Below are 20403 nucleotides of genomic sequence, written 5' to 3' on the forward strand. Positions count from 1 at the left end.
CTAACCTGCAGGTGAATATGATACAGCACAGGAGTAGGGTGCAGTAAAAAAGTTGGCAACCTGGTGCTAATGCTCTTATGGGGAAAAGCCATCGGGGAGTAGCAGTCTGTGTTCTTTTAAAATAGACCATTCCTTCTGTGTCTTCTCCCTTTGCCTCTTTACCTGTGAAGCAGAACTGCACTTTTAAAAGTGTGATGTTTTTTGTGTGAAAGTGGAGTTGCTGAAAAGTATCCTTGCCACCACTTTTTCTGCCGGGACTCCCATGCCTCCAGCCTTTGTGCAGCAGGCAAAACACAAAACAAAATGTGCATATTTTCTTCCTGGCATGGAGGCACAGAGCTAAGAAACTCTTAACTAGCTGAGTATTTCCCTTTTTCAGGCAGTTCCCTGAGGGTGCAAGTGCCCTGCCAGGAAATAAAAGGGGCAATCTTTGTAGCTTTCTGAACTTCCAAGAAATGAAATCAGAGCAATGAAACAGTTGTTGTTAGGTTTTTTCCTTTAGGCGCTGCTTGTCATATTATCAAGCAGATTCTCACAACAGCCTTGCAAAATAGGTCTTTGTTGCTAGTTAAAGGTAAAAAGGGATGCAGGTGGTGCTGTGGTCTATAACCACCGAGCCTCTTAGGCTTCCCGATCGGAAGGTCAGCGATTCAAATCCCTGCGACGGAGTGAGCTCCTGTTGTTCTGTCCCAGCTTCTGCCAACCTAGCAGTTCAAAAGCATGCCAGTGCAAGTAGATAAATAGGTACCACTGCGGCGGGAAGGTAAACGGTATTTCCATGCGCTCTGGCTTCTGTCACGGTGTCCCGTTGCACCAGAAGCGGTTTAGTCCTGCTGGCCACATGACCCGGAAAGCTGTCTGCGGAAAGCTGTCCCTCGGCCTGAAAAGCGAGATGAGCGCCGCAACCCCAGAGTCGCCTTTGACTGGGGTCCTTTACCTTTTTACCTTTACCTTGTTGCTACTGACAGGGGTGTGGTGAAGCTGAGAGACACACACAGGCTTACTTGTTGGCGAACCAAGCTTAGCACTATCTGTAAGGGGGGGAAGCTTCACCTGTGAATTTCTGCCTGCAGTGCAACAGTGAAGGCCACAGGAGCATTGCAGGATTAAAAGCCCACCTCCCCACCCTGCTTCCGCTCCGGAACTGGACCGCCTGACTCATCCGCCTCTTCAAAGGAGCCTCGCTCCCTTTCTTTCTTTTTGGCTGGAGTTCCTCTGGAATGTCTGAAATTAATTATTTTGACTAGCAAGTGGCACTACGGGGACTGGCTTGAGTGACAGGGGACCACCAGCACTCCTGAGACAGCCTGGGAGGGGAAAGTGGACCAGCCCCCCTACCCAAAAAGGAGCGATAGGCTAGGCAGGGAGGGTCCCACACCAGAACACGTGGACTCCCAGCCCGATCTCCTGGGTTCCCTCTGTGTGTGTGAGAGAGAGGGAGGGAGAGTCATTTGTTCTCTCCAACTTCCTGCCGACTCTCCTCCTTTCAATCTGTGATTCATTCTGTTGTTCCGGCTGGCTAGCTCCGATCTCCCAGCGCGCACACACGCAGCCCCACACATTCCTTCCCCATGAGTTTATCCCGTCTGAGCTTTCTCCTCCTCTTCTGCAATTTCCATCTCTTTAATCTTCTCGTGGTTGCCTCTCCCGATTTTAAAATGCAATTAAAAATTATGGTCCTTAAAAAAAAAAAAGGAAGAAGAAGAAAAGGATTTCCCATATTTGATGCATGTGTTTCTTGTCCTTCCTTGCTGGTTTTTAAGCAGAGGCTGGCTGGCCACCTGCCACGGATGGTTTAGTTGAGATTCCTGCATTGCAGCGGGTTGGACTAGGTGTCCCTTCCAACTCTACAGTTCTATGGTTCTTTGAGGATAGCAACCCTCACACAACAGTCCGTGAGTGTGTGTTTATTCGGAAGTGAGGCCCATTGTAATGATCAGTGGGGTCTTACTTTCTGTTGCCACCTTATTAAGTCTATATTAAGCCTTGTCTAAATAATAATAATAATAATAATAATAATAATAATAATAATAATAATTTATACCCCACCCATCTGGCTGGGCTTCCCCAGCAGAATGAGGGGATCAGAGTTCTGAGGCGGCAGAAGGGATAGTCTCTCATATATATATATATATATATAAATTATTTGGTTTTTCAGTTTAAAAATTTGTAGTCACATATCCATAGAAACAAGATTGGAACAAGATTGAAACAAGAACCTCCAAAGAACCTTCCCTCCTCCCCTTTGTGGGTCCTATTGTTAATCATTTCCTCCTGTATCTTTTATAATCCAAATCTTTTACCTCTTCACTGTGTCCAAAATTCACCATTAAACTGGCAGAATGGATAGTCTCATTTCACGGCAGGGGGGCTTTTCTTTTGTTTATGCTTCCTTATAAGTTTTTGGTTTTTTAAACCCACTTTCTACAGATTATATATCATATTAGAAAGACGGACAGCCAGACAGGTGCATGCACACACATCTAGCAGTGCAGGAAGTGGCCAGAGACAAAACCATTCTCCTCAAATGCAGTGGCCATTTAGATGTTGATGGACTACAACTCCCATCATCCGTCACCACTGATCACATGAGCTGAGGATGATGGGAGCTGGAGTTCAACAACATCTGGAAGGCCAGCACATGAATAATCAAGGCTACTTTTCCTCCATTCTGGTACCATCCTGATGTTTGGACTCATCAGCCTGGGAAAGCATGGCCAATGGTTAGGGAAGATGGGCAGGATGACCAAAGACTCATCCAGGCTTGAGAATGGCCACTCGTTGCTGGCAAGTAGGAACTGACTCCAGGCAAACAAGGTTGGGAAAAGTTTGCAAACTTTATCCTTTGACTCATGCTCTGGTATGAATAACAGGATGGTTTCTTGGTCTTTAAGTGATGGGTTACACCAACTGCACCACTTGGAAATAAATACTTTTTTAAAAAGTGGAGTACCATTTTGCAGGTTGAGGTAAGAGGTGCAAAGGCGGAAGACAGCTGGCTTAAGGTGATGAGTAAGTTCACAGTTGTGATGATTCAACCTGTTCCAGACAGTCTGTTTATTGAGTGTTTATCCTGAGCTGTTTGCACAGAGACTAGATGGCACAGGCTGTTTGTTGAGAATTCCTTCTGATTTATTGGGAGAGAGGCTGGGAACAAATTCCCCCCACAATTTCCAGTCCATTTCCCCAACAATTTCTTTAACCACTAAAAGTCAAATTTGGCGAGGAGGGAAGCAGGTTTGTTATGCAAGGCCTCCAAATCAACCTGATTTTTATTTATTTATTTATTTAACTTTTATCAATGTGACAAAACACAGCTACAAAACTGTCCCACCATAGGCACATGTAAAAATAAGCATAAACCACTTCTAAAAAACCCCAACTTCTTTGCCCTGCCACACGCAAACTCTTAATGACAGCATTGGATTTAACCCTGTGTCTATTATGCCCAGTTATTTTTCAATGCAATTTACTCCAGCCACCTGTTTCAACATTTCTTCTCTGATAATTTTATAGAGGTGCATCGCAATGGTTAATTTTATTTTCTCCAATTGCTCCCAGGTTTTCCTGATTAATCCTATTCGTAGTAGTGCTCTCTTTCCGTGTTTTAGCATAGTATATGCTTCCTTGCAATGGTTGCTGCATGTTAGACTTGTGTTTGGTATTTCACAACCCTCTCCTGTCCTGAATTTTTGGTATGTGATTGAATCTATTCCAGAAATAGCGACAGTCTCAAAGTGCCTTTAGTAATCAGCCAGTCATGGGAATTATCCCCTATCTGTAAACACAGTGGGGTTAGATGTTGGACAATATCTTCTTGAATACTGGGAGCAATCTGTCCCTATTTGGATAGGGATGTCACTTGTGGGGTGATTGGCCCCCACATTTTTGCCTTGACCAAAATAATGCATGAAAAGGGTGTACTTCCCAGGCAGAGGGCAGCAGAACCCAGCTCACTTGACACTTCAACCCAGAAATTTTGGGAGTTGGATGTACAGTGGACGCTCGGGTTGCGAACGTGATCCGTGTGGGAGGCGCGTTCGTAACCCTCAGCACTCACAACCCGCAGTGCTGCGTCTGTGCACACACGGGTTGCGATTCGGTGCTTCTGCACATGTGCAAAGTGCGATTTAGTGCTTCTGTGCATGCGCAACTGCCAAAACCCGGAAGTAACCCGTTCCGGTACTTCCGGGTTTCGGCACGTCCGTAACCCGAAAAAACACAACCTGAAGCATCTGTAACCCGAGGTATGACAGTATGTTGGAGAATGCAGAACCATCTCTCTTACCATACATTTAAAACACTGAGATGCCACTTTTAACACTCATTAAACCATTCTAGCAACTGTAGTTTGTTAGGGGTGCTGAGAGATTTGAGGAGACCAGTATTCCCCTCACAGAGCTACAATTTCTAAAGTTCCCCCACAAAGACAGAGTGATTGTTCAACCACTCTGTACCCATCAGTGGGGACACAGGTGGAGCTGTGGTCTAAACCACTGAGCCTCTTGGGCTTGCCGATTGGAAGGTCAGCAGTTCGAATCCCCATGACGAGGTGAGCTCCCATTGCTCTGTTTCAGCTCCTGCCAAGCCAGCAGTTTGAAAGCATGCCAGTGTGAGTAGATAAATAGGTACCACTGTGGCGGGAAGGTAAATGGTGTTTCCGTGCACTCTGGTTTCCGTCCCGGTGTCCTGGCCACATGACCCGAAAAGCTGTCTGTGGACAAACACCGGCTCCCTTGGCCTGAAAGCAACCCCATGGTCACCTTTGACTGGACTTAACCATCCAGGGGTCTGTTACCTTTACCTGTCTTCTTACCTGTTTCCCACAATTCAACCCGATCAAAGTGGTCCTTTACCCACATTACTAAGGGCAGTTTCAGACTGCTGCTATTTTGGGGTGAGATTCAACCACACACTGGCAAATTCAGGTTGCACCATTACAATGGAGAGTTTTTGCCCAGCAGTGACCTGATAGTTTGCAATAAGGAAAGTGATGGGGAAAAAGATTGGAAAATGTGGGATAATGACATTTAACCTCCCCACAAACAAATCAGGATGAAAATAGCCAGTGTAGCCTCACCAACCTGTAAACAGTTCAGGATCATGTATGCTCAATAAGCAGGCCATCTGGAAGCAGCCAAGAACTGAGAATTAAGCAATCTTTTTTATCCGGTCCACAAAAAAGATTTTCATCTATTTCAGGTGTTTGAACCCCATGATGCCTTAAAGCAACCGGTGACCAACATCCCCCCCGCCCTTATTCCCAGAGAGAGCAGGGCTAGCTAGGGCCAGTTGTAGCTTCATTTTCTTTTTTAAGACACTCTTAAGATTTTGCTTTTTTAAATTCTTCTTGCCTCTTCAAGTTCTTTGCTGCTGAAGTTCTGAGCTTCGCCGCTATGAAGTTACACTTGTCGATCCCTGAGCTATATTAAGCTCTCTTACAATACAGAACAGACGTTCTCTCAGTGGATCGACATCACCTCATTTTTATTTTATTTTTTAAAATCTCACACACCTTAAGAGTTTAAATAGAGTTGGTTTGATCTGCTTCACAGACAACATCTCTGTGTGGGGGGGAAACTAGACTGATTGAAGGGGTTTTTGTAGCAGACTTTGGACTGATCTCTGGAGTTGGAGGGATTCTCAGGTGTTGAGAGCTTTCTCTGCCCCCCCCCCAAGTCACGCTCTCCCTCCCTCTCTGGCTCAAGCTGCCCCCCCCCACCTTCAGATGACTCACTGGGTGGTGTCAGCGGACAGGCTGGTATGAACTAAGGGGACAGGAATGTGCAGCCAGCAAGGCCATAAGGGCAAGTGCAAGGAAAAGAGAGGGAGAGGGTGAGTCACAGGGAGAGGTGGGGGGGGGGAGAGAGGAGAAAGGAAATTATGGGGGAGGAGGGGAGGACCCAGCCAAAGGCTTTTAAAGGACAGAAATCGGGAAGTGAAGAATAAAATTAAAGAAGAGAGGAGCCGGGGGAGAGACGGGAGATTGCAGAAGCATTTAATGGTTATGTGGCTTGGTTAATAAGCATTTCCTTACCTACAGGGCCTCCCCCTGCCGCAACTTGGCCGTCTTCCAAGTGATCCCAACATCAGAATAAAGGAAGAACAAGTGAAAGCTTGGTGTTATCAGCACTATGCTCTAACCAACCGAGCCATGCGATGAGCATCGGGAGAAAATTAAACCGAGGCTGCAGTCCTATATATGCAAGCGGGGTTTGTATGTGTGATAGCCAGTGTATGTACAGACCCTCGTAATAATAGTACTAATTGGAGAAGCTGTAATAAAAAGCAAACGTAGCAAAGACCCCACTGCTCAGGGAATTGGAACAAGTTGCTGCCTGGTGTGCAAATGCTAATCTTGCGGGTGCTGCTGAGCCAATGTTACAGGGCGAGAAAGCGCCACCAAAGATGAGGTGCCACCACTACTAAGGCCCCGCCGGCCGCCATTATCCACCTGACATTTGAAGGTGCAGCTACACAGAGCAGGACCTCTGTTGACCTTTGAAAAGAACAGGCAGGCACACCTGGGAGACTGCAACCTTCCAGGTACACAAGGGGGGATGGGAAACCTGGAAGAGGTCCTATGATGAGAACTGGGGAGCTGGGAGGGGCCCCAGCCACATCTAAGAAGCCACTGGGTGAGATACGCCCCAGAAAGGTAATGGGGCGCAAGCACAATATCCATGAGTGCAGGTAGTCATCCATGCTTTGTCTGCGGAGGAAGCTAATTAAAGGCAATTACAACAGCCAACCCCAGCCTTTCAAAGTGCCGACAGCAGCTCATGCCGTCTCCCATCTGAGCAGCGGCCAAGTTCAGGCCTGCTCTGTTCCTAAGGAGAGAGCTACATCAAGGTGCCTTCAGGCTACGCTCTGGATGTAAAGGAAGACAGGAAACCACCCAAACAGCTGCATTCCCAACTGTGTCCTCCCTCCCCACCCAAAGGGAAGGAAGCTTCAGTCATTTCAAGTGATTTGATTCTGCACTGCGTATCTGGGACCACTCAAGGCTTGAAAAGGGCCAGAGCTCAGCTTGAGGCAGCCAGGGAATGGCAGGGAAGAAGGGACTCTTTGGGGAAAATGAGTTCTTGAGAATGTTGTTGTTGTTTAGTCGTTTAGTCATGTCCAACTCTTTGTGACCCCATGGACCAGAGCACGCCAGGCACTCCTGTCTTCCACTGCCTCCCGCAGTTTGGTCAGACTCATGTTTGTAGCTTCGAGAACACTGTCCAACCATCTCGTCCTCTGTCTTCCCCTTCTCCTTGTGCCCTCAATCTTTCCCAACATCAGGGTCTTTTCCAGGGAGTCTTCTCTTCTCATGAGGTGGCCAAAGTATTGGAGCCTCAGCTTCACGATCTGTCCTTCCAGTGAGCACTCAGGGCTGATTTCCTTAAGAATGGATACGTTTGATCTTCTTGCAGTCCATGGGACTCTCAAGAGTCTCCCCCAGCACCATAATTCAAAAGCATCCATTCATTCTTCCGCGATCAGCCTTCTTTATGGTCCAGCTTTCACTTCCATACATCACTACTGGGGAAACCATGGCTTTAACTATACGGACCTTTGTTGGCAAGGTGATGTCTCTGCTTTTTAAGATGCTGTCTAGGTTTGCCATCGCCTTTCTCCCTACTGGGCAAGTATTTCCCCCTTTTTTTTACAGGAGTGTCAATGATCAGGGGTGGGTCTACTATGAAGCTAAAGCTTCAGGGCCCCTAATCCCAGAGGGAACCCCAAAAGTGACTTATAAAATGATGGGTCTAGTAGACCCAATTTGAGTCACATGACTCAAATGGATTGCTTTTGTTGTTGTCTCTTATTTCAACAATCCCACAGTTTGGGAGTCAGTAGTGGTGATCTGTCATGGAACTCCCTTGAAGAAGGTAACAGGGGTTACTCAGACCTTGTTGTTGGTTGCGAAGGGGCCCCCATAGCAGTTCAAGCTTCAGGGCCCCAAAAACTGGCTTTGCCAGTTGAGCTATGCTGCCTCCTGGTTCCCCTCCTAGTCCAAGGAATGGGGACAATTCAGGCAAGTCAGACCTGCAGCCCCCCTGCCTGCAAAGTCCTCCTCATTCTCATCCACCCAGTGGTCCTCCAGGTGTTCCTAGATGACATTGCATGTCATCCCTGACCCATTGGCCTCACTGGCTGGGGCTGATGGGAGTTGGGGGGGCCCATAGACCGCCCACTTCTGCTGTAAGGATTCCTCATTCATGATATACACAATGCTCTGAGCACTCAAAATAATAAAAATTCAGGCAGCTTCCCATTTACGCAGGGGTTACGTTCCAAGGGACCACACTTTTAAGTGAAATCGTGTATATGGCAGACACCATTGAAAAAGCCTGCAAACATCTTCTCAGCCTCTGGAAACCCTTCTTAAAGGAAACCCTTTAAGAAACCAGCAACACTCTTGGGATTGGACTTGCAAAGGCTCGTGGGATTGCTAGACGCTGTTTCTGCACCATTTTTGTTTGCTCCCTTAAGTGCCACTTCCGGGTTTGGGGTGACACACAGTGTAAATGGGGAGTTGCCTACGTAAAACACTGTCGAGTATTCAGTCCTGCCGCCACGCTTTTGTAACCGAAATAAAGCACCCCTCGTTTCATCGATAATTAATTCTATTTTTTATTTAAATCCACAAACTCTGGTTCATGAAACGACATGCTGTTCCCCACCCCCTCCCCTGTGCCTGAAAATCACACCCATAAAATTAAACATTAGAGATATAAATAGCAGTGTCTCTCTGCTTGAGCACCAAGGGCAGAGGAGAAACAGGAAGAACTGAGGGTAGTGGGGGGTCTTGTGGCTCCTTGCGTTGTGGCCCAGCCACCGTGCAAGAGGCTCAGCTGAAAAGACAGTCCCTGCTGCTCTCCTGGAGAGCCTTAGCACCCAAATAAGACTTCTCTATATACAGATAATCTAAGAATCACATTCATTGTTAGCCCTAAGATGCTCCGCAGCGGGAAACGGCACAGGCGATGCCGTGACCTTCCTAGCAAAAAGTGACCTAGCTGGGAAGACTTGGCAGCTGAAAAGCTCTCTCTGCAGCTGACTCCCCAGCATGAAATTTCATCTCCCCAATATGGGGCATTAAGATCATGGGGCACCGGAGGGAAAGAGAGGCATTTCCCACCCATTTTGCTCCTCCCCTAACACTGAAAAATTTAGAGGGAGACGGATGTGCCGTTCCAAAGGGGGAAAAAAATACTTTTCTTTTCCTTTCCCGAAATGTACAGAAGGTTAAGAAGGTGGAAGACCTCCCCACACACCACGTTGCCCCCTCCCCAAGTGTGTGTGAGTGAGTGAGTCAGTTGGCATGTGTGCAAAAGTGTAAGGCCCCCGCAGGGCCAAAGGAAAACGTCCTGTCCGGATTCTTCAGGAAAAGTCAGAGGTAATGAAGAGGCTGGATTGATCTCTTCTCTTGCGCTTGAAATGTCGACCAAGATGATCTGTGGGGCGGGAGAGAAAAGAATGAATGTAAAAAATGGATTGTCAAAGGCATGGAGACAAATTTGCTGACCTCCAGGTGTTATTCAAGTAAGAATGCAAGGCGAGCCCTTGCAGGATCAAGTCAGGGGCTCGTCCAGTTCAGCATCTTGTTCTGAGAGTGGCCACCCAGATGCTTGCAAGCAAGACAAAGGAGGCAGAGCGCTGCTTCCATGTAAAAATACGTATTGTTAGAAGCGGGATTCAAACCCGTGCCTCCAGGTGAGAGCTGCAACTTGAGCCTAGCGCCTTAGGCCACTCAGCCATCCTGGCTGTAAGACTCCCATCATATCCAGGTTGGGGAAGGTGAGCTTAAGAGTGACCCAGGTCCAGAACATACTGGGTAATTTTGGGCCAGACACCATCTTTCTGGGCATCCTATCTCCCAGAGCTGTTGTGAGGGTTAGAGAGCAGAGAGCTCCATTTACGCTGCTCTGAGAAAGGGCAGGATTTATTTACTTATCAAATAAAAAGACACCCCCCAAGGGTTGTGATTTGAGAAACAACCACTCAGTTTGGCCAGGAGAGCTGGACGCTGAGTGGCCATCTGTCATAGATGCTTCAGTTCCTATTCCTGCATGGCAGAGCGTTGAACTAGATCACCGTCAGAAACTGATCCCCAAAACTGAATCTACGCCTTGTTAAAGAAAACCCTATCTGCAACCATCAGTCCTGCTAGTTTAATAAATACTCCTGCAAATGCACGTTGTCGTTTTCTCAAACCCAGTTTTGGGATTATGGGAATGGAGGAAGAGGAAAAGCCTGGAGACATTACCCAGCTTCCCCCCCCCCCCACAGCTCTTGAGGACTATAAACTTGGCTCTGTTTTTTAAGGGAAAGATGCTAAGTTAATCAACTGGCAGAAGCGAGCGGGGTAGGATGGAGCTGTGGTTACAGACTGGAAGCATCCGTTCTTACCTTCAGTGTATCAGCGATTCCTGAGCTGAATGGCCTCCAGTCTCTTCAATTGGTGCTGGAAATAGAGAAGGCAAAGTTTAGCAATAAGTGGGGGTGGGGGAGGGCTCTGCTGTCGAGATGCTCCCAGGAAAGACTCCAGTTTAGGGTTAGATAATGGGAAAGAAGCGACTTACTGGTGAATTTCTCCCGCCGTCGGCAGCGGGCGTAGATTATGATGCCACCTATCAAAACCGCCAGAGTTAAGGCGCCCAGAGATGCTCCCACCATAAGCCACATGTTGAAGTTGTCTGGGAGTTGGGGGTCTCCGCCTGCCAGAGAGAAGAGAGAGGGAAGGGTTAAACTCAGCCGAGCTTCCCAAAAGCTTGATCCGCTTCTGATCCCAGCACTTCCTCCTGGGGCTCCCCTCAGAGGAGAGTCTCTTAACCATCTGAACCAGACTTGTCTTCAACAACATCCCCTTTTCCTTCCTGCTGAACCATTTCCCACAAGGCCAGCCGGTTAACCCGCGGCTGGAAGAGGAACGAAATGGTGCCAAAAATAAAAAGTTGCAAATCTCAGCTTCAAATTCAGGCTGGGGGATGTCGCTGATCTTTTTCTTTTCAAGCCGCAGGCTTTTTGGGGACCAGATTTCAGCACACACTTATGCCAGCTAGGAGGAGCGGGAGGTGCAGGGAGAAGAGAAACAAAACAAAACCCCAAACGGAAAAAATGATGTTTTTCAAATTCTGTTTAATTCGATGAAGATCTCTTTCTATGTACATTTGATATTTGGTCCTCCTCTGCCTGGATTCATGCCAGCTTTTCTATACCCACCATGCACAGAGTCCTGCAGCCTTCAGTGTCAGTGCGGTGTAGTGAGTAGAGAATGTTAGATTAGGACCTGGGTTCGAATCTCCATTCAGCCATAAAGCTTGCTGGGTGGAGGGGTGACACCCAGGCCCATCACTATCTTATAGTCTGGCTTAAAGGGCTGTTGTGAAGGCAATGGAAGGAGGGGCATGAAATAGAGAGGGGTTCAGTGCACCCTTGCAGGTGGAAAGCTACCATTCCTGGTTTCCTGCCCTCAATCCCCCCCCCCCAAATCCCAGTTCTACTCTCACAAATGGCTTGTCGATATAAGAAGTCAATGCAGCTGGAGCAACCCAAGGTTCCCGCCCCAGTGCATAGTGGGTAAGGGTTGGTGCCAGCCACTCACATGTGGTGCAAAAGTCATTCTTGTTTTGACGCTGACAGACAGAGCAGTCCATGCATTTCTCCAGGTCGGGGCTCCAAGACTGGCCTCCTGGGCACACGGAAGCTGGGGGGGGGGGGAGAAAAGGAAGATTTAGGCAGGAGTCTCTTGGCTGTGGAAGCACTGACATCTGTATCAGCCTAAGCTTTCTCCCAGGGTTGTGGTGAGGATAAAATGGGGAGCGTTAGATATACCACCTTGAGCTACTTAGAGGAAAAGGTTGCTGTTGTTGTTGTTGTTATGGCTATTATTATTGTTATATTATTATGGCTGGGTTTCCCAGCCACTCTGGGTGGCTTACATCATATATAAAAACATAATGAAACATCAAACTTGAAAAACATGAATGTTGCTAGTACATACAGGTGTTTTGGTAAGTCACATCCAGGTTTATACCACTGTAAGAGTCTTGACTCCCCCAGCACAAGAATCCTGGGAACTGTAGTTTACCCACATACAGAGAGCTATGGTTCCCAGCAAAGGTGCCAACTTGAATAAAATATGGGGGGAGGGGGCAGGTAAGCCCTGCCCCACATAACTGATCACATGATGCGACACACACACCATTTGAATGGAAATGCCCATCAACTTTCTTGGGGGGGGGGAATGGCCCCCTCAAATATTTTAGGGGGGGGCGAAAAGACCTCAGCCCCTAGGAGTTGGCTCTATGTTCCGTGGGGGGAAGCCATGAGAGTTAAAGTGGTATGAATGTGCTTTAAATGGATTGTGTGGACCAGGGAGAAATGAAGGGCTTTGGGGGGGGGGGGCTGGGATTCTCAAGCAGGCTTTTTTGGAAGCCGGGCCGCTGGGCTCATTGCAGCCTCTGGACTCCAGAGCAAATCGCGGCTTAGGAGGAGCGCGCTGTAAAACGAGCCGGGGTGGGAGGGAGAGAAAGACGATTAGGAAGAAGCTGAATGAATGAAAGCAACCAAGCGACAAGTCAGAACATGAAGACGCTTAACAGCTGAATGAAAAAGAAGAAAAAAATCCATACACGAGGCTCTCCTGTCCCTCCCTCCCTCCCTCCCATGACATGAGGGTCTATTTCCAGAGGGGTAACGTCAGTAGGGAAAGGGGTGTCGTGTTTCGCCCCGAAACCTGAACCAGCCCCGAGCATCAGCAGGAGAGCATCGGGGGGTCAAGACTGAGAGCATCACGTGGCGAAGTTGTGGCGCGGGGGAGGACAAGGACCCCCCTCCCCCCTTTCAAGTGACTTCATTGATAAAATATGCCCCGTGCAAGCGAGCAAACAGATGGCGCCGGGCCCAGAAGTGGAACGAAAGAGACGGTGGGGCGGAGACGGTGGGTGAGTCACCATGTGGGTCGCCTGATGCAGCGGACGTCAGATTTCTCTCTCCCCACCCCCCAGGCCCCCAATTGTCCGCTGCCCGGATCCTGCTCTCCTGTCCCAGTTTTCTCACTTGTGACTCGCGGGGGAAAAGAACCTTTCACCCGCAAGGCAGCCAATGGGGAGGCGGCGCTGGCCGAGGGGGCGTGGCACCGAACGCATGGAAATTCCAACGCGGACCAGACTCGCTTCTGCCATTGATCTTCTTTTCGCGGGGGGCGGGGCTCCGCGCTATTAACTCGCGGAAATCGTGAGTGTCGAAAGGGCCTCTGGGCATGGGCAGACGGCCTTCTCTTTCCTAGGCGGAACCCCGCCCCCTCTCCCCATCGCCTCTGCTGTGGATTAAGCCGGGCTGGGGGGATCCGTTCCAAACATTGGACTCGTCACTTTCCCTGTCCCCGCAGCTATGTGTCGTTAGCAGCTCCGCTACAGGCAAACATTCAACAGGTCGAGCCCTCTCTCAGACGCGAATGGTTTATAAGGTTGCACCTGTTGAAATTCTGCCTGGAGAGCAACTGTTAGAGCAGCACAAGAGAGGGCGACAGCTTTACACCCACGCAGAGGAAGGGATGGCAACGCCGCTACGTCTAGACACAGGGCTGTTGAACGGAGTTCTGTGTGATTCGAAAGCTGACATACTCGCTTGGCCCGCTTCGTATCTGCTAACCTGGGCTGCTTTGCCATTTCGCGTTCTGGGGGGGGGGGGGAGCCCAACAGCCCCCATCCCTAGCCCACCCCGTCGTCAAAGATCCAGTATTCTCAGGTAGGGCTGGGACGCCGGAGAGCCCCTACACTGTCCGTAGTAAGCTCGATGGACTAGCAGGCGGCAGAGGAAATTCAACCGGTGCAGCCTCCCCATCTCCATGCCCGGGAGAAGAAGTTTCACCTCCTTGGCTTTATAGCTGTGAAGGCGGCTGGGTGAGACGACACCACTCCAAACCATCCCACCCCGCCGCTTCCGGAGACCCCTTTACCTGGAACCGGCTCTCCCGAGGCTATCCGGCACAGGAAGGGGAAAAGCCCCACCAGGACGGCTCCCAAAAGCAGCAGCATCTCTCGACCGCTCTCCCTGCCTTCGAGGATGAGGAAAAGGAGCGACTGAACCGCTGGTCTGTCTGTGACTCAGCTCCAAAGACTTTCCTCGGCTCGCTATAGAGACGCCCACGCAGATCCGGAAGGCCAGGATTGGCGGGCAAGGAGCCAGGACTCCTGGGTTCCATCCTTTGATCTGGGAAGGGGGCGAGGGAGGCGGGGGGGGGGCTGTCTAGCAAGTTAAAGCAGGAAAAGCTCAGAGCGAGAAATTGTGGATTTTCTGGGCAGGGCAACGAGTCGCCTGGATTTAACCGGGGACTGGGAGGCGGGAGAGCTGGGTGCCAGGACGCCTGGGTTCCCCAGAAAGAAGGTCCCGCTGAGGTTTTTGGTTTTTCCTTTAACCCACAAAAACAAACCCTACAGCCTGTTTCATGCTGCTCCTTGATTTTGTGGCTTTTAAGTTTATTATGCTTAGGGGTTTTCTTTCAATAGGTACACTTTGCTTTATTCCTTTTGGAAACCGCCCGGGGAATATGATCGAAAGGCGGTATAAAAATATTTCTAATAAATAGACGTTAGATCAAAGGGGATATGTCAGAAGCCGAAAGCTGCTCTGAAATGACTGCGGTTGTTTGTTTTAATAAGGTTACTTTAAAAGCGGGGGGGGGGGAGCGGTGCATAGAGAATGAATGAATACAAAGAGCTCCTGTAGGAAACGGCAGGGCGAAGGAGGTTGGGAGGGGATAGTATTGGTTTAAAGGAAATAACTGGGGCTTCTGAGTTCTTTGGAAAACTCCGTCTCCGGGACTGTCTGGTCTGAGAGGTTTAGTCAGTCGCTAAACGAATGGAACCACTCTCGTTAGAAGCACGACTGCTGCTTCTTGTTTTTACCCCAACGCAAGTGGAAACATTGAAGGAGATATTTCAGAGAAGCCATCCTAGAGGAGCCTTGTGGTTACTGGGTGGCGATGAAAAGACATTCTGTACATGCTTAAGAGGCACCCTCGTCTTCATTCATTCAGACTTTCCTCTGCTGGATTCTGGGAACTCTGAGCAGGTTCGGGGTGTGTGTGTGTGTGTGTGTGTGTGTGTGTGTGTGGTTTCCAGCCTTCCTAAATTCTCTGGAAATCGGGAAAAAGAACCCACTTGGTTAGAACATCCTGGCTTTCAACACTCAAAAGTTCTCCTTTCTTCATTACACGTTTGTATCACTTTTTCAAAATTAAAAATACTAAAGTAGGAGAGTATGTATGTAACTTGGAAACTCTCACATTTCTGGGTTCAGAAATGCATATTTGCCTCTCCGCATTCCAAAGGAAATAACTGGTACATGTGTTTTACATTAAGCAAATTTCTTTTTTTAAAATAAAGTGGAAGCCGAAGCCGGTTCCCTGACTGTTCCACTAGGGAAAAAGGTGCCCCCACCAACTCATGTTTGAAATCCTGACTTTGCCATGCACAGTTTCTCCCAACACCCCCCCCCCCCAGGAAAGACACATCTATGCTTTAGGTGTCCTAAAAGTGTACATTTTAGGTTGCCACACAACATCTCACTTCCACAGTGCAGAAATGCCCTGGGTTTCAATAGGCAGGAGACTCTGGCGAGATGGTTGTGCAATCCAGGAATTCCCCAGTGAACGAGGACAAGGTGGGGGTGGGGATGTCTGCCTGCCAAAGAGCTACTACAACCAGCAGGCAAGTCCAGTACTTAGTATACCCTCCACTTTGGTGCATATGAACAGCCAGAGCTTAATTGCATGAAAGCCCAAGAGCCATTTAAAATGTAGAGGTGGGGTATGTGAATTAAATCTTTTGCTCTGCTGCTGCTAAATAACCACAGCTCTCCCCAGATTATGCCTTCATAAGATGCAAGCCTGAGGGCATGTTTACCAGCACCGGTACTGACTACACCAACGATGGGGGAAATTATCTTCCAGGTGTTTCTGGACTCATTGCTGGATTTATGTATAAGCTAAACAAGCTGTAGCTTAGGGCCCCACTCTCTTGGGGCCCCCCAAAAAAATTAAAGGAAAAAACACCTAGATGTACATTTCCAAAATATAAGACAAAATAATAATAAAATAAAACCTACATACAGTGTAGGCTCCTATGGTGTAAGTCATGGGTAGGCAAACTAAGGCCCGGGGGCTGGATCAGGCCCAATCGCCTTCTAAATCCAGCAATGGACGGTCTGGGAATCAGCGTGTTTTTACATGAGTAGAATGTGTCCTTTTATTTAAAATGCGTCTCTGGGTTATTTGTGGGGCATAGGAATTTGTTCATTTCCCCCCTCCAAATACAGTCCGGCCCCCCACAAGGTCCGAGGGACAATGGACCGGCCTGCTGCTGAAAAAGTTTGCTGACCCCTGGTGTAAATAATTGCTAGCCTGCTCTCTAAAATATCACTGGTTAGATACCTATTAGGTCCATAAATTACCATATAGCATATATTCAACACAAAAAAACAGTGATAATTTGTTGTTGACCGAGGACAGCTGGACATATAAAGGGCCCCATTACCTTCAGTAGCTTAGGGCCTCATCCAACCTAAATCCGGCCCTGCCTGGACTCCATCTCCTATCAGCCCCCACTATCCTTGGAGTTGAAAGCCAGCAACATTCGGAGGACCACAGGGTCCCTGTGGCTGGACTCTTCCCTGACCGACAGGGACTCTCCAGCTAAGGTGAGAAGAGCCCACGCCTTGCAAGCAGAAAGTTCCAGGTTCAGTCTCTGGCATCTTCAGGTGAGACAGCTGCTGCCAGGCTGTGCAGATGTGGTCTGTCCACACTTTAGGTTGGTCTCCGCCAGCACAAGGGTGAATTCTTCCATCAATGGTATTATTTTTTAAAAAAATTATTTGATTTTACAAATATAAAATTTTAACAATACAACCATACGCATCCACATTTAAACATTCCTCCGAATCTCTGGACTTCCCACTTTCCCCTCTATGGGTCCTATTGTTAATCTTTTCAACTGCATATTTTTCAGCAGTCCATATTTTATATAACTCCATTGTCTCCATAGTACTTGCTACATTACAAGTATACGTAAATACGTAAATTACAAGTACTATATTATAGTACTCCATAGTACTTGCTACATTACAAGTATACGTAAATAGACCTTTCATTGCCTACAGACAGCCACCCAGTCTTAAACAACTCCTAACCCACAATAATACTACAACCAGACCTAACACGGACACTGGCACCAGAGCCTGCAATAAACCCAGATGCCAACTTTGCTGCCACATACACCCGGACAACACCATTACTGGCCCCAACAACATCACACATACCATCTCGGGACTATTTAATTGCTCATCGTCTAACATTGTGTATGCCATAAAATGCCAACAGTGTCCTTCAGCTCTCTATATTGGACAAACAGGCCAGACCTTACGCCAAAGAATAAACGGACATAAATCGGACATCAGGAATCACAAGACAGAGAAACCAGTAGGAGAACACTTCAATCTCCCAGGACATTCTATACAAGATCTCAAAGCAGCTGTTTTACTACAAAGGAATTTCAGAAATAGACTGGAAAGAGAAGCTGCTGAATTACAACTTATCACCAAACTTAAAACCATGGAGAAACCTGGTCTGAACAAAGACCTTGGATTCTTATCTCATTATACATGACAAAGCCATTTTTCACCTTTTCACCCCTTGCTTTTTCCTGTAAGACCTATTGCAGTCGTTAAGAGTCGTCAACAGGCTCATCACAGCTATCTGCCAATCACCCATTCCCACCACCCTTCTGAGTAATACCCCTCCCCACCTTCTCACTATATAGAAGGGTCTGGAAACTTCTGTTTCAGTGTATCTGAAGAAGTGTGCATGCACACGAAAGCTCATACCAAGAACTGACTTAGTTCGTCTTTAAGGTGCTACTGGAAGGAATTTGTTTTGTTTTGACTATGGCAGACCAACACGGCTACCTATCTGTAACTACATTACAAGTGTTATTGCAATCCTGCTAAAGTTTTCATTTGCTTACAGTGGTCTCCAAAATAAATTATATTTCCCCCCCATTCTTTGTTCAAGTTTTGTTCTTCTTGGTTCCTGAGCTTTCTGGTCAGTTTTGCCATTTCGGCATAATCCAACAGTTTAATTTGTCATTCTTCTCTGGTAAGCAACTTTATCTTCTTTCCATTTCTGGGCTAGGAGCATCGATGTGGCTGTCGTCGCGTACATAAAAAGTCTTTTCTGCTTCCTTGGAATATCAGCACCTACGATTTCTAATAGAAAAGCCTCTGGTTTTGTTTGTTTTTAATAAAAGTTAGTTTGGACGTTTCCCCCCAGCTCATTATATATCATTTCCCAGAATGCTTTTATTACCTTACAAGACCACCACATATGATAAAAGGTGCCTTCTTTTTCTTTACATTTCCAGCAGATATTTGTACCTGTCTTACACATTTTTGCTAACTTACTAGGAGTCAAATACCATTGGTACATCATTTTCATATAGCCATCTGTGGTATTTTACCCCGGCAACATTGCAAAGGCAGGATCTCCCTTCTGCTACCCAGGCTGTGGGGAGGCAAGGATCTTATGGGCACATGTGGTGGAGTTGTGCCAAAGTTAAGAAATTCTGTGATTGAGTGATTACAGAAATCAGTTCACTTATGGGGTCCTGGACCCTAAACTGTGTATTTTTTCCTAATTTTGCTGAAGGTAATGTGGATCTTTTATGTGAACAGTTAATGGTAGCTCCCTTGGTAGATCCCTCGATTAGTAAGCCTCAGGGCTGAAAAGATACATCCTGCTGTTATAAGAATTAAGGTCTCAAATATATAAATTAAATGTATAAGGCAAACACGTACATAAATATATACACCACATGTCTGAAACAGTAGAGGAAGACAGTCCTGAAACCATTTTGACTCTCCTAGACTAACCAAATGTTTCTCTGCAAGGAGGGAGGAAATGAAAAAAACCTCCCCATTGTCTCTGTGCTCACCAATCCTGCCTTAAGGGCACATTTAAGATATGAATAGGGTGAGCCTGTGACCTGGACTCAGGGATTGAGTAGTTGTAATAACAAAAGAATAGCCAGTCTGGCCCAGTGATCCAATCATTGACCATTGACAGGTTTTCTGCCAGACAGGATTTTGCTGGAAACCACCTTTCTATGATGTATGTTTGAGGTTTCTGGGGGTGGTCTGGAGTTTGAGGGTGGGCAACTTCAAAAGTCTACATAAGGGCGAGCACACCTTTGTTCTGGGTCCCTCCCCCCCCCCCCCGTGTGTGTGTGGGAGCACCCTGTTGCAACAGCTTTAATAAAGATCAGGCTTACTAGCTGCTTTGCTTCTCAATATTCTCTGGTTGTTTTCTGTTATTTTCTCCCACAGATAGAAAACCTACAAAAGGACTCTATGGGCTCTTGGGTACCCCATATGGGAAAAGGAGCAGGTTTTTTTTTCTCATAACACTGCTATACCCTAGGTCTTCACCTGGTGAGTTGCAGCCTGACCCAAGGAGCACTTTGTTGTTGTTGTTTAGTCATGTCCGACTCTTCATGACCCCATGGACCAGAGCACGCCAGGCACTTCTGTCTTCCACTGCCTCCCGCAGTTTGGTCAAACTCATGCTGGTAGCTTCGAGAACACTATCACGAGAGTCCCATGGACTGCAAGAATTTCAAACCTATCCATTCTTAAGGAAATCAGCCCTGAGTGCTCACTGGAAGGACAGATCCTGAAGCTGAGGCTTCAATACTTTGGCCACCTCATGAGAAGAGAAGACTCCCTGGAAAAGACCCTGATGTTGGGAAAGATGGAGGGCACAAGGAGAAGGGGACGACAGAGGACGAGATGGTTAGACAGTGTTCTCGAAGCTACCAGCATGAGTTTGACTAAGCTGTGGGAGGCAGTGGAAGACAGGAGTGCCTGGCGTGCTCTGGTCCATGGGGTCACGAAGAGTCGGACACGACTAAATGACTAAACAACAACAATTAAAAAAAGAGAGTGACATGGTGCTAAGGGATAAACTGTCTGGGAAACTACATAAATGAAGAATAAAGAAAAAAAATGTTTAGGGGTACTCTCATTTTCCTTTTCATATTTAAATACTGCCCCTCAATGAGGCAAAACTTAGATTCACAAAATGTTTAGGGGTATGCGTACACCTGCGTCCCCCCCCCCAGGAAAAAAGCACTGAAAAGCTCCATGGTTTTCATGGCAGCCCCCCAGTTGCCTTGGCAAGGATGTTGAAGTGTCCCCCCAAACCAGCAGTATGGGAGTCCTCAACACCACCTTTGAGACCAGCTCTGTCAGCTCGGGGGAGAGAGATTCCTGGGCAGCAAGGTGGGCGATAAACCTGGAAAATACCCAATGTGTCCTAATTGCCTCATGCCAGGAGCACCGAACCTGAAAGACTCC

General features: G+C 47.6%; 1 protein-coding gene across 1 annotated transcript; it reads right to left on the reverse strand.

Moving 5' to 3' along the window:
- Nucleotides 1–8597: 8597 nt before the first annotated feature.
- Nucleotides 8598–14151, reverse strand: TNFRSF12A (TNF receptor superfamily member 12A). The gene is made up of 5 exons (XM_081837077.1): nt 13955–14151; nt 11597–11698; nt 10575–10709; nt 10402–10456; nt 8598–9446 (listed from the first exon to the last, which is right to left on the reverse strand). Exons 1-4 carry the CDS (start codon nt 14031–14033, stop codon nt 10404–10406), a joined length of 369 nt encoding a protein of 122 aa, XP_081693203.1. The 5' UTR covers nt 14034–14151; the 3' UTR covers nt 8598–9446; nt 10402–10403.
- Between the last annotated feature and the right edge of the window lie 6252 nt (nt 14152–20403).

The sequence above is a fragment of the Podarcis erhardii genome (assembly GCF_964252035.2).
Source record: "Podarcis erhardii genome assembly, chromosome: 13".
NCBI lineage: Eukaryota > Metazoa > Chordata > Lepidosauria > Squamata > Lacertidae > Podarcis > Podarcis erhardii.

What these genes read in the sequence shown, in the direction of transcription:
- TNFRSF12A (XM_081837077.1), bottom strand. Translation starts at nt 14,033, where the DNA reads ATGCTGCTGCTTTTGGGAGCCGTCCTGGTGGGGCTTTTCCCCTTCCTG. An exon ending in CTCGGGAGAGCCGGTTCCAG is followed by an intron (nt 11,699 to 13,954) that starts GTAAAGGGGTCT and finishes CCCCCCCCCCAG; the next exon opens with CTTCCGTGTGCCCAGGAGGC. An exon ending in GAATGACTTTTGCACCACAT is followed by an intron (nt 10,710 to 11,596) that starts GTGAGTGGCTGG and finishes TCTCTCTGGCAG; the next exon opens with GCGGAGACCCCCAACTCCCA.